Here is a 12,947-nt window from a genome sequence, read left to right as displayed (position 1 = left end):
TTAAATGCCCATAGAAGCACTTAGCACATGTTTGGCATATCATAAACCCTCTGGAACTTTAACTATGACTGTTTTCACTCCTATCATTAACAACTAACAACTTTGGAGCACCTGGGCTTCAAAGCTAAATTTACAAAGAATGAGTTTTAAACCTCATGTTTAATAGTATTTTCCTTACCATTAGAAAATCTTAGCCTCATGTTTTCATTTGACACCACATTTTAACCACCGCAATTTATGCACAGTTCAATTCTCAAGTAAATAATTTTCAGAGGCTTACAAAATTCACAGAATCGTTGTCTTATTCATGAAGGTTTTCAGTCAGTTGAGACAATGACCTACTGCTTGTTTGGAGTTTGCTTTGTTTTTCTATTTTGGTGTAAGTCCTGACTAAAGGGGGAGCCCAGTAGGCTCTGCTGGATTTCCAAGGTCTTTACTCAGCAGGCTTCTGAGTCACCTTATTCAAATTTGGACTCTGCCCCAAATTTGGGCTTTTATGGTCTATGAAACCAAGACATGTTGACTTAAGAAAACCAGACACCCAGCCCGAAAAGGTCAGTCACCAATTTGGGTACACCCCAGCCAATTGCACACAAGCTGGAGACATGAGCCCCCCAAACTCCCTGTGAGCTAAGTGAATGCACACACTTCTTAAGCTCAGAGAAGCTGAGTCATTTGATTACTATATGGGTTACTTACTGTAGATTGTGTTTGCACTTGAATTTTCAAATTTGCAGGGGACTTTCCAGATTCTTCTTTCTCCATGTCCTCTACCTTTTCCTTGGATTTTGTCCTCCACACTTTGAGACAAGAAGCTAACCGTGGCCTTTTTTTTTTTTTTTTTTTTTTTTTTTTTTTTTTTTTGTAAAGACAGGGTCTCACTATGTTGCTCAGGAATGGCCTTGAACTCCTGGAATCATGCAATCCTCCCACCTTGGCCTTCCAAATGTTGAGATTACAGGTGTGAGCCACTGCACCTGTCCTGTTTTTATCAATGACAAATGTGAAGCCACCAGATCACACTCAATGCCTGTCCTGGAAGGGGACCCAGTTCTTATAATCACAGATGAGGTTTTTTTGTTTGTTTGCTTTTTGAGATACGATGTTGCTCTCTCACCCAGGCTGGAGTGCAATGGCACAATCTCTGCTTGTTGCAATCTATGCCTCCCAGGCTCAGGCCATCCTCCCACCTCAGCCTCCAAAGTAGCTGGGATTACAGGCTTGAGCCACTATGCCCAGCTAATTTTTCTTTTTCTTTTTAGCGGAGACAGGGTTTCACCATGTTGACCAGGCTGGTCTTGAACTCCTGAGCTCAAGTGATCCTCACACCTCAGCCTCCCAAAGTGCTGGGATTATAGGCGTGTGCCATGGGGCCTGGCCAAGCGTTTTCTCTGTAATGCCCTGTGCTGCCATTCAGCTACTCTCCTGTGTTTGTTTCCTGGGGCTGCCATAACAAAGCACCACAACCTGGGAGGCCTGAAACAACAGAAATTTATTCTCTCATGATTCTGAAGGCTGGAAGCTTGAAACTAAGGTGTGGGCAGGCTGGTTCCTTCCAGGGCTGAGAGGGAGCATCTGTCCCGGGCCTCCTGCTGGGCCTCTGCCGGTTGCTGGCGATCCTCCGCGTTCCTTGGCTTGGTAAGTTCTCGCTCCACTCTCTGCCTCCTTGTTGCAATCTATGCCTCCCAGGCTCACGTGTTCTTTCTATTCCATCTGCATGTGTTCTATTTCCGTCTGCACGTGTCTTTCGATTTCCGTCTTCATATGCCCATCCTCTTATAAGGACACCAGCCCTATTGGTTTAGGGGCCACTCTGTTTTAGTATGACCTCATCTTAACTAAATCTGCAATGACCCTATTTCCAAATAAGGTCACATTCTGAGGCACTGGGAGCGGGGAGGACTTCAACATATCTCTTTTGGGGGACCAGGTCAGTCCATCGCATCCCCTAGATAAAGTGTTCCCACAGAACACTTAACCGTTAGTCATCTAATAATCAGCTAAGGCTTTAGGAAATGTTTTTATGTCCTCCTGGGTTTTGGGGGGTATTGTTTCGTTTTGTTTTGTTTTACTTTTCTAGTATTTTTTTTTTAAATCTCAGATGGCAAGTTTTTAATTACCTGCACCTTGAAAAATGAAAAACAACAGCAACATAGCAAACCTGCCTGACTATCTTGTCAGGAAAAATCGCTCTGAAAAGGCACCCATGTATTTAAGCAAATGAAACTCAATCATTTCATTTTAAAATGCTGATCTACTGCATTTTCAATGAATTCTAATGAAATCTGGTGAGTTGAAATGAGAGAGATAAGGCCTCCGGAAAGGGTTTTAATTTTTGTGGTCATAGTCCCTTAAGTTTGTAGTTTTCGGTAAATCAATAGGTCATTCAATCTTACTGAGCTGAAAATAGCCTCTGTAACCATTTAACTGCGTACCATGGTTTTCATTTGTATTAACATAAACTTTTCTTCAAATCAGTTCTTGTTATAAAAAAAAATAGATTTTTATTTCTTCATCCAAAAGAGAGGGGAGGAATTCATGGAACGTGTCATGTCCATATGATTTTGAGTAAGATATTTCACGCTGGTTTTCTCAAATAACAACAGCAAGCAGTAACTATCATGATAGTAATAAGTTGTAGTCATGTAAGTGTCCTGTCTCTGCCTCTCATGGAAAGGCTTCATGAACGACTCTATGCAGATGGCATAGAAAGTCCTCACACATTTAAAATCTAGATGCCTGCCAGTCTGAAAAATAACCCAAGGAAAGTTACAGGAAGTTTGGAATAGTGATGAAGAAAGTTTTATTTTTAGAGCCAACACCCCACAGCGTAGCCCATCTGAAATGAATATGAAATGGTTTTTCCAAGGTACTGCTTGATCACTTTCTCATCATTCTTACATATTTCTGTAAGAAGATGTGCTAAAAATAGCCCCTCTAAAGTATCCCTAAGCTTCTTGAAAAGATATGCATTTGTTTTGCAAATTATTAAGAAACACAGTGTCCAAGATGTCCTTAGGAAATGCTAGTTGAGGCTGGGCACAGTGGCTCACACCTGTAATCCTAGCACTTTGGGAGGCAGAGGTGGGTAGATCCCTTGAGGCCAGGAGTTTGAGACCAGCCTGGCCAACACGGTGAAACCCCATCTCTACTAAAAATATAAAAATTAGCCAGACGTGGTGGTGGGGGCCTATAATTCCAGCTACCCAGGGGGCTGAGGCAGGAGAATCACTTGAACCTGGGAGGCAGAGTTGCAGTGAGCCGAGATAGTGCCACTGTACTCCAGCCTGGGTGACACAGTGAGACTCTGTCAAAAAAAAAGAAAAAGGAAGGAAGGAAGGAAGGAAGGAAGGAAGGAAGGAAGGAAGGAAGGAAGGAAGGAAGGAAGGAAGGAAGGAAGGAAGGAAAGAAGGAAGGAAGGAAGGAAGGAAGGAAGAAAAGAAAAAGAAATACTAGTTGAAGTTATTTCATGCAGATACCTCATAGCATAAGAATTACTTTCATTTCTCTGTGTTGAGTAGTTTTGCTAATATATCTCATCTAGATGAATCCAAATCTCCCTTGAGTTTATTTTTAGTTCCCAAATTCAAGCATTTATGATTTTGTTTGTTTATTTTGTTTTGTTTGCGACAGAGTCTCACTCTGTCACCCAGGCTAGAGTACAGTGGTGCAATCTCAGCTCACTGCAACCTTCAAGCGATTCTCCTACCTCAGCCTCCAAGTAGCTAGGATTACAGGCATGCATCACCAGACCCAGCTAATTTTTGTATTTTTAGTAGAGATAGGGTTTCACACTGTTGGCCAGGCTGGTCTCAAACTCCCGACCTCAGGTGATCTGCCCACCTCGGCCTCCCAAAATGCTGGGATTACAGGTGTGAGCCACCGTCCCCAGCCAAATCATTTATGAAATAGCTAGACAATAATGAAGAGGCCATTTGGTTGGGGTGACAGTGAGGACATTCAGGTTTTTGAACCAGACATTTTCTTAAGTGGCTGAACATCAACGTTGAAGCAACTCTACATTATTTCAAGGGCCAAGGACTATGTTCATTTTAAGGTGGCACTTCATTTTTCTCTAATAAGTTTACAGACAGAAAATCAGGTTTTACGCTATTTCTATAATGGACCCAACATCATGTCAGAGCATTTTAGGGCAAACATGTATAATGGCTCATTCCCAAACATCTCAAGAGCCATTCCGACCACATGGCAGGCAAAAGGCACTGGTGACCACATCCTCCAACTCTCTGCCTGCACAGTGGCGCTCAGGGCAGTTCCGGGTAAAGAAACTTCCACCTGGCGGGCGCCTGTAGTCCCAGCTGCTCGGGAGGCTGAGGCAGGAGAATGGCCTGAACCTGGGAGGCGGAGGTTGCAGTGAGCAGAGATTGTGCCACTGCACTCCAGCCTGGGCGACAGAGTGAGACTCTGTCTCAAAAAAAAAAAAAAGAAAGAAAGAAACTTCCACCACACCTGGCTTGTGCCTCAACTCCCTGCTGATGACCTGCACCCCTCCATTCTGGGGCTGACATTTCCTTCACCAGGGTGGGTAGACAAGGGCTGTGGAGCAATGCGTGTCCATAGGAAAGCTTTCATCACAGGGGCTGATTTTGCAAGGGACGAGGTGACGGCAGCAGGTGAGACTGCTGAGGGTTAAGGAGAGTAAGGGACTCAGACACCCCACCCATCCCACCCCTGCACCCCTCCAAGAAGCCTGGTCTCTATATGCAGCATCCACTAAACTTATTTGACTAGAGACACCCCTGCCACCTCCTTTACCAAAGAATAAGAACTTGCAGTGAAATCACTTTGGTACAATCACTTGGACTTGGCAATGGTAAGATAGGGTGGCTCTGTCCCTATCCCTTGACTGCTCTGACCCCAGGCAGTCAAGACACAGGCTGGTAGACAACACGTCCTCTCCTCAGTCCTGGCCAGGCCATCCCCATGGCCACTGCTGTTGAAATGATGATTAATCTGGAGCCAAAGTTGATGCAGTTGGGGTCCAGGTGAGCCAGGAGGTGAGCAAAACAAGGGCACCCTACTGTGTGCTCCAGAACCCTGCTTTTTAAAAGAAAAACATAGCTCAGAGAAAACAGAGGGAGACAACATAAAAGTTTATAATGGACACACACAAAAAAACCCTCTCCCTTCAGAGCTGGTATCCTGAAACCAGAGCCAGTTGGAAGGGCCTATAGCAGCTCTGGCGTTTCACCAGTGCCCTTCACAGATTTTCAAAATTCTTTACAGCTCTATTGTTTTCTGATACTCTCTGCTGGGGACAAAGCCGACCAAAACTCTAAGGTTTAATGAGTGCCCTATTGGATTTCGAACTGGCATGGGGCCTGTAGCTTTGTTTTGGCCAATTTCTTTCATTTGGAATGGTGGTACTTACCCAATGCCTGTACCCCCACTGTATCTAGGAAGTAACTAATTTGCTTTTGATGTTGCAGATTCGTAGGCAGAAGGGACTTGCCTTGTCTCAGATGAGACTTTGGACTTGGACTTTTGAGTTAACGCTGCAATGAGTTAAGACCTTGGGGGACTGTTGGAAGGGCATGATTGTGTTTTGAAATGTGAGGACATGAGATTTGAGAGGGGCCAGGGCAGAATGATATGGTTTGGCTGTGTCCCCACCCAAATCTCATCTTGAATTATAGTTCCCATAATCCCCACATGTCATGGGGAGGGACCAGGTGGGAGGTAATTGAATCATGGGGGTGGTTTCCACCATGCTATTCTCATGATAGTAAGTTCTCACGAGATCTGATAGTTTTATAAGGGGCTTCACCCTCAGCTCGGCACTCATTCTTCTCCTTCCTGCTGCCATTTAAAGAGGATGTGTTTGCTTCACCTTCTGCCAGGATTGTAAGTTTCCTGAGGCCTCCCCAGTCCTGCGGAACTGTGAGTCAATTAAACCTCTTTCCTTTATAAATTACCCATCTTGGGCAGTTCTTTATAGCAGCATGAGAACAAACTAATACAGCAACCCACTCTATCTCTCCATTGCCAAGTCCAAGTTATCATGCCAAAGTGATTTCACTGCAAACTGTTCTTTGCTAAAGGGGTAGTGGGGGGTGTCTCCAGTCAAATAAGTTCAGGGGATGCTGCACATGAGACCTTTTCTGGGAGAGACACAATGCACATTAACACATTTCCAGCTATGAGAAGTCCTACAGTCACTAAGGTTTTCTTAAACATATTTGACATTTGTGTCCTCGACACACGACATCCTGCAAATGCAGCATTCCAAGATGCGGTCGTTGGGAAACTCAGCCCTAAATCCTGCTCTCTTGTGCAGCTAAGCCACATACTCCCCACCCAGGATTGTACTTTTGGGGTTTTGTGAACTCAAATGCAGGACCCAGCATTGATGCCTCTGACACATCCTGTTAGATTCTGCCTTCCCACCACCACTCAGCCTGTCGAGGGCTTTCTGGAGCTTGATGCTTGGAACCCTATTTGTTTTGGACCCGTATCTCTCTAGCAAATCTTCCCATATGCACACACATGGCTGCAGGAAAATGGTAGACCACAGGTGAACACCAGTTCAGCCCTGCATGGGCTGCTCCCCCTGGCCAGGCTTGGGCAAGTTCCTTCCTATACAAACAGCCCTGCAGGGCAGGGCGCTTCCAGAGCATCAGGGAGGAATTTTATGTGGCTTCCAGGGAGATGCATTCAGTTAAAGTTGTTTTTCCCTTGAAAGGCCCCAAAGTGAAAAGCAGTTGCAGGGAAGTTGAATTATTACCTAATGCCAGTAGCAGCTGCTGGTAAGGAAGAAGGAAAGCAGGTTGGGGAGCTGGTGTCTGGGATTTGGGGGCTCATTAACACTCATGTCTTAAATTAGCAAATCCTTATAGCACATGTTTAAAAATAGCAGCCTAATGGTTTCTAAAATTAGCCATCATTGCTCTCCATAAATATTTAGACCTCCAATAAACCTCTGGTCCACTCGCCTAGCCTAATGGGCTTGGCTTTTATGCCACATTCTTTAGGGTCTGTATACTTAATTATTGACCTTGAGAGTGAGAGCTGCAAGAAGCCCCATTATGCTTGGACCAGGGACACCCTGTGTGGCTGTCACCCTGGAGGCAGCCTCAAAGCAGGGCGGGAAGAGATCTCAGAGGCCATTCGGAGATCTAGGTACCTGGAGGAGCCTCTGGTCCTGGTTTCCTTGGGACTGTCTTAGTTTCAGCCCTGAAGGTCCCTGTCCTGGGCAACCCCTCAGGCCCTAGCAAAGCAGGGCAGTTTGTTGTCCTGGCTGCCCAAGCCACTGCAAAAGGGACAAGGCCACTGTTCTGAGATCTCTGTGGGAAGGAGTATCTGTTGCTAACACCATCCCTCAGTCCTTACACTAACTTCAGTCCCATCTCATTGAAGCATTAGTGTTTAAAGGGGGGAATGACACCAAGGAGAATACTAGCCAGGCCAGGCATAGGACTTTTGTCCTCTGCTCCTCTCGTTTGCCCATGTGTAAAAAGGGGATGGTAACAGTCACTGACGCATTAGGTTGTTGGGAATAAACTAGGAAATGTGTCAGTGTTCAAACCGTGCTCAGGCCCAGTCATCTGGTGCCATCAGTGTGCTCAGGGTGTAGCGTGGGTCCGCTGGCAGCCCCACTGGCTGTGCCTATCAGGGTGGCCACCTTGGCCTTGTTGCCAGCACCTCCCCCAGGGCAGTGACCATAGGACAGCCGGCCCCAGTCCTTCTCTGGCCAGCAGGGACTGTGATGGTGTCCCCAGTCGCTGGACAGAGTGAGTGCTTGCTGTGTGGAGGGAAGAAAGGCTTTATGCAAAGCCAGCATCATGCATAGTGCATGTGACAAATTCTGGGCTGTGAACAAATAGTCATCCAAAACAGCAGCAGAAAAATACTCGGTGTATCAGTCCATTCTCACAATGCAACCTGAGTCAAAGAACTACCTGAGACAGGATAATTTATAAAGAAAAGAGGCTTCATTGGCTCTCACAAGCTGTACAGGAAGCATGACTGGGGAGGCCTCAGGAAACTTACAATCATGGCGGAAGGTAAAGGGGAAGCAGGCATGACACGGCCAGAGAAGGAAGAAGAGAGAGAGGGGAGCAGGCAGGTGCTGCACACTTTTAAACAACCAGATCTCGTGAGAACTCACTCACTATCACAAGAAGAGTAAGGAAGAGGTCCGCCCCCATGATTCATTTGCCTCCCACCAGGCCCTTCCGCCAACACTGGGGACTGCCATTCGACATGAGATTTGGGTGGGGACACAAATCCGAACCCTATCACCTAGACACCCCTTCAGTCTGCTCCGTGTCCTGTGAGGCACCACATTGTTTTGTTATTATTTATTTTTGTTTGTTCATTCATCAGGACAGAACCAATTACCTCCTACAATACTAAAGCATTTAAACCCAGTATATGTTTTTAAATTAGCAAGATGACGGTTTAGACTCCCAGTGGAAACATCAGTTATTATTTACTCACCAAGTGATTTCCATCTAGTAGGGGATTTATTTATTTAGTTAGTTAGTTAGTTTTCAAGACAGAGTCTCGTTCTGTCGCCCAGGCTGCAGTGCAGTGGCACGATCTAGGCTCACTGAAACCTCCGCCTCCCGGTTCAGGCAATTCTCCTGCCTCAGCCTCCTGAGTAGCTGGGGATGACAGGTGCACACCACCAATGCCCAGCTGATTTTTGTGTTTTTTTTTAGTAGAGGCAGGCTTTCACCATGTTGGCCAGGCTGGTCTCAAACTCCTGACCTTAAGCGTTCCACCTGCCTTAGCCTCCCAAAGTGCTGGGATTACAGCTGCCAAGCCCCACTGGGGATTTCTTGACAATGTCTCAGGGTCTCATGGGCAACACCCTGCAGCCCACTTTTCCTGTCTGCAGCCTGCACTGCTTAACTGAGGCTCAGCCCTCTGCAGAAGAAGAAGCAGGTTTTGCCTACTGAGTTTTTCGCCGGTTTGGGATGCTGAAGTGACTTGTCATCAGCAGAGACGCTTCCCTTTTCTCCCTTCAGACCAAAAAAGAAGCTGAGCCCCAGGTCACCCATTGGATGGGCGCAGCCAGGGCCCGGACCTCCTGATGCTTGGTCTCGCTGATTACCTTGCCCCAGGCAGGAGAGAAAAGCTAGTGGTGTCCACTCAAGACTTTCACTCCCCTCCCTTTCTGCCTTCATCCCTTCCTTTTTCCCTTCCTTTCTCTGTGCCCCCGCTTCCTTCCTTTCTCCTTCCTCCCTCCCTCCTCCTCTTCTTCCCTCTCTCCTTCCTTCCTTCCTTCTGTATTTCCTAGTGTTTTTTTGTTTGTTTTGTTTTTTGAGACGGAGTTTTACTCTGTCTCCCAGGCTGGAGTGCAGTGGTGCGATCTCAGCTCACTGCAACCTCACCCTCCCTGGTTCAAGCAATTCTCCTGCCTCAGCCTCCCAAGTAGCTGGGATTATAGGCACCTGCCAACATGCCCAGCTAATTTTTGTATTTTTAGTAGAGACGAGGTTTCACCATGTTGGCCAGGCTGGTCTTGAACTCCTGACCTCAGGTGATTCACCTGCCTCTGCCTCCCAAAGTGCTGGGATTACAGGCATGAGCCACTGTGCCCGGTCCCTAGTGTCTTCTATATGCCTGGCCCTACATAGGTGCCGGGTCCTTGTCCCCAAAAAGTGTCCTGGATTTTGGTATGCTAAGAATTCTTTAAGAGCCTTTGAAAGGGCTCGGCATTCCCATATCCCTGAAAGCCAGGTAGCAGCCTCTGTTTGATAATAAAGTCACCCTCGATCAGCCCTCAGCAGTCACAAGCGGGCATAGCGAATGGGGAGCATGGTGGGAGCGGAGGTCCATGCTGGAGAGGAGGGATGCTGGCCTGTGCTCCTGCTGCAGCTCCTGAGGGGCTGTGACCTTGGAAATTCCTGCCCTGGCATCAGCTGACAGTCTCTGGGTCACATCCAGCTCTGGAATTCTGAAGGCAGCATCTGACCTACCGAGGGGACAAAACCTCTCCCCGCCTGAGCACGTGGGTGGAGAATTTGCCCACTTCAGAAAACCCCTCATGTTGACAACCGCCCAGGGCTATTTTCTAAGTCACAGCTGGCACACACCTGAGCACTGTCAGGCCAAGGCATGAATAGCACATGTTGATTTAACAAGTGTTATTCCTGGTTACTGACGAACGGAAGGACACGAGATGCCAAAGCAGCAGCAGTGCTTGAGGGTGGACATAAGCAGAACTTCCAGCAGGAGGCTGGAGTCCTTCCCCGAGACCAGCGTCGGCTGTCATCCCTTCAGATCCTGCCTTCCCGGGAAAGCAGCTATTCTCCCACCCAGTGAAGTCTCAGAAACTATTTTTGAAAACATGTTAATTGCCACACCAACCGCCTATGGAAAACTTGGTTTCGGTGACAGAAATAAGTGCATGAGATAATCTTTAACCCGTTTCCTTTCTCTCCCTGCTCCCGCCTCCCTCGGCTTCATTAGGGCTCCGGTCGGCACCTGAGGAGCGGCGTGACCTCGAGGGCCCAGGGAGCTGCCCGGCTGGCCTAGGCAGGCAGCCGCACCATGGCCAGCACGGCCGTGCAGCTCCTGGGCTTCCTGCTCAGCTTCTTGGGCATGGTGGGCACGTTGATCACCACCATCCTGCCTCACTGGCGAAGGACGGCGCATGTGGGCACCAATATCCTCACGGCCGTGTCCTACCTGAAGGGGCTCTGGATGGAGTGCGTGTGGCACAGCACAGGCATCTACCAGTGCCAGATCTACCGGTCCCTGCTGGCGCTGCCCCAAGACCTCCAGGCTGCCCGTGCCCTCATGGTCATCTCCTGCCTGCTCTCGGGCATAGCCTGCGCCTGCGCGGTCATCGGGATGAAGTGCACGCGCTGCGCCAAGGGCACACCTGCCAAGACCACCTTCGCCATCCTTGGCGGCTCCCTCTTCATCCTGGCCGGCCTCCTGTGCATGGTGGCTGTCTCCTGGACCACCAATGACGTGGTGCAGAATTTCTACAACCCGCTGCTGCCCAGCGGCATGAAGTTCGAGATTGGCCAGGCCCTGTACCTGGGCTTCATCTCCTCGTCCCTCTCGCTCATTGGTGGCACCCTGCTTTGCCTGTCCTGCCAGGACGAGGCACCCTACAGGCCCTACCAGGCCCCACCCAGGGCCACCATGGCCACCGCCACCACCGCACCTGCCTACCAGCCACCAGCTGCCTACAAAGACAACCGGGCCCCCTCAGTGACCTCGGCCACGCACAGCGGGTACAGGCTGAACGACTACGTGTGAGTCCCCACGGCCTGCTTCTCCCCTGGGCCACTGTGGGCTGGGTCCCTGGCAGGACTGTCAATGGAGGCAGGGGTTCCAGCACAAAGTTTACTTCTGGGCGATTTTGTATCCAAGGAAATAATGTGAACACAAGGAAATGTCTTTAGAGCACAGAGACAGAGGGAGGAATAAGAGGAGGAGAAAGCTCTCTATACCAAAGACTGAAAAAAAATCCTGTCTGTTTTTGTATTTATTATATGTATTTATGTGGGTGATTTGATAACAAGTTTAATATAAAGTAGCCTGGGAGTTTGGTCAGTGGGGTTGGTTTGTGATCCAGGAATAAACCTTGTGGCTGTGGCTGTTTATAAAGTGGACAGTATCTGTTTCTGCTTCCAGACTGTTATTCTGTCTCCTAAGATGCTGGTAACCACAGTCAGAGCCCAGTGGGGCTCAGGGTCGCAGGGCCGTGCAGCCGTGATGACCACAGCACCGTGGAGTCCTGACTCTGATGCGGGGTGAGGATGTCGGAGGAGGACGGGGCTGATCTCCATTTGTAAGATGCTTGAAAATACTAGGAGCTGCATCCCGGCTTGAACTCAGAGGCAGGGCAGAAGGGAAGGGGCTTCCTTGGAAAAAGATAGTTGCCAGAAGTCACAAAATAAGGACAATGTCATTTTCTTCCTGTGAGCAATAGGTCCCCACTGGTAAGAAAACAAGAGTCAGAAGGAAACGGGGCTGGGCACAGTGGCTCATGCCTGTAATCCCAGCACTTTGGAAGGCTGAGGCAGGCGGATCACCTGACGTCAGAGTTCGAGAGCAGTCTGACCAACACGGTGAAACCTCATCTCTTATAAAAATACAAAAATTAGCTGGGTGTGATGGCGGGCACCTGCAATCCCAGCTACTCAGGAGGTTGAGGCAGGAAAATCACTTGAACTCAGGAGGTAGAGGTTGCAGTGAGCTGAGATTGAACCACTGCACTCCAGCCTGGGTAACAGAGCGAGACTCGGTCTCAAAAAAAAAAAAAAAAAACACAGGAAAAACGGAGTGAAACATGGCCGGTGTCTTATCTTTCTAGGCTTTGGCAAAAAGCCCAGTTAGGAGCCCACTTGCCCCCAAGGGCCTCACTGGGACTTCACTGGCTTCTTTTCTGGGCTGGCCAGTCCCAGCTGCCATGAGAGCAGCATCTGTGGCTGTTCCTGCAGCTGCAAAAAATGTCTGGGCAGCTGGGGGAGGCCTGATGGCTCTGAGAACACTCCTGATCCCTGCTGGCTGTGATCTAAGTCACATGGTGACACACAGGGAGCCTGGGCCTGCTCTCACATCCACATGGGCTCATGTCCTTGGCCCACATCGGACAGCACCTGGCCTCTGTCCCGAACCTGAGGCTCTGAATGTGGAAGGAAACAGCTCACTCCATGGAAGGGCTTGGCTTGAGACTTACACACAGAGGGGCTGTCACGTGAAGTCGCTCTATTCTCAGCGGTCTGGGAGTCAGGGCTCCAGCAGTCACTGAGTGCAGGGAAGAGCCGCAGTGGGTCAGTGGCAGGCATGCAGCCAGCTGGCCAGGCTCGCTCGTGTGGCCTGGTGAGACCCTGGCTTCAGTGCCAGGGAGCCTCTAGTAGAGTGGTCAAGAGGCTTGAGAACTGCTATCAAAAGGGCAGGCCAGGCAGCCCACAGCCCAGAGCCCTGGAACCAGCAAGGCCTGAGGCCTGCTAATGCTC

General features: G+C 48.8%; 1 protein-coding gene across 3 annotated transcripts in view; it reads left to right on the top strand.

The window, feature by feature from the left end:
- The window catches only part of LOC105472660 (claudin 14), a 46,900-nt gene extending 34,806 nt beyond the window's left edge, over nt 1-12,094 (top strand). For 2 of the 3 annotated variants that reach the window (XM_011726116.3, XM_011726115.3), the window contains exons 2-3: nt 10,441-11,237; nt 11,620-12,094. In XM_011726116.3, coding sequence (XP_011724418.1) covers nt 10,522-11,237; nt 11,620-11,650 — 747 coding nt within the window. In that variant the 5' untranslated portion in view covers nt 10,441-10,521 and the 3' untranslated portion in view covers nt 11,651-12,094. Of the gene's footprint in view, nt 1-10,440; nt 11,598-11,619 lie in introns of those variants that run through there. The other variant, XM_011726120.2, reaches the window with a different exon arrangement.
- Nucleotides 12,095-12,947: the final 853 nt, after the last annotated feature.

The sequence above is a fragment of the Macaca nemestrina genome, chromosome 4 (assembly GCF_043159975.1).
Source record: "Macaca nemestrina isolate mMacNem1 chromosome 4, mMacNem.hap1, whole genome shotgun sequence".
Taxonomy (NCBI): Eukaryota; Metazoa; Chordata; class Mammalia; order Primates; family Cercopithecidae; genus Macaca; species Macaca nemestrina.
The sequence above is the reverse complement of the archived record's forward strand: the minus strand, read 5'-3'. Positions and strand labels throughout refer to the sequence as shown.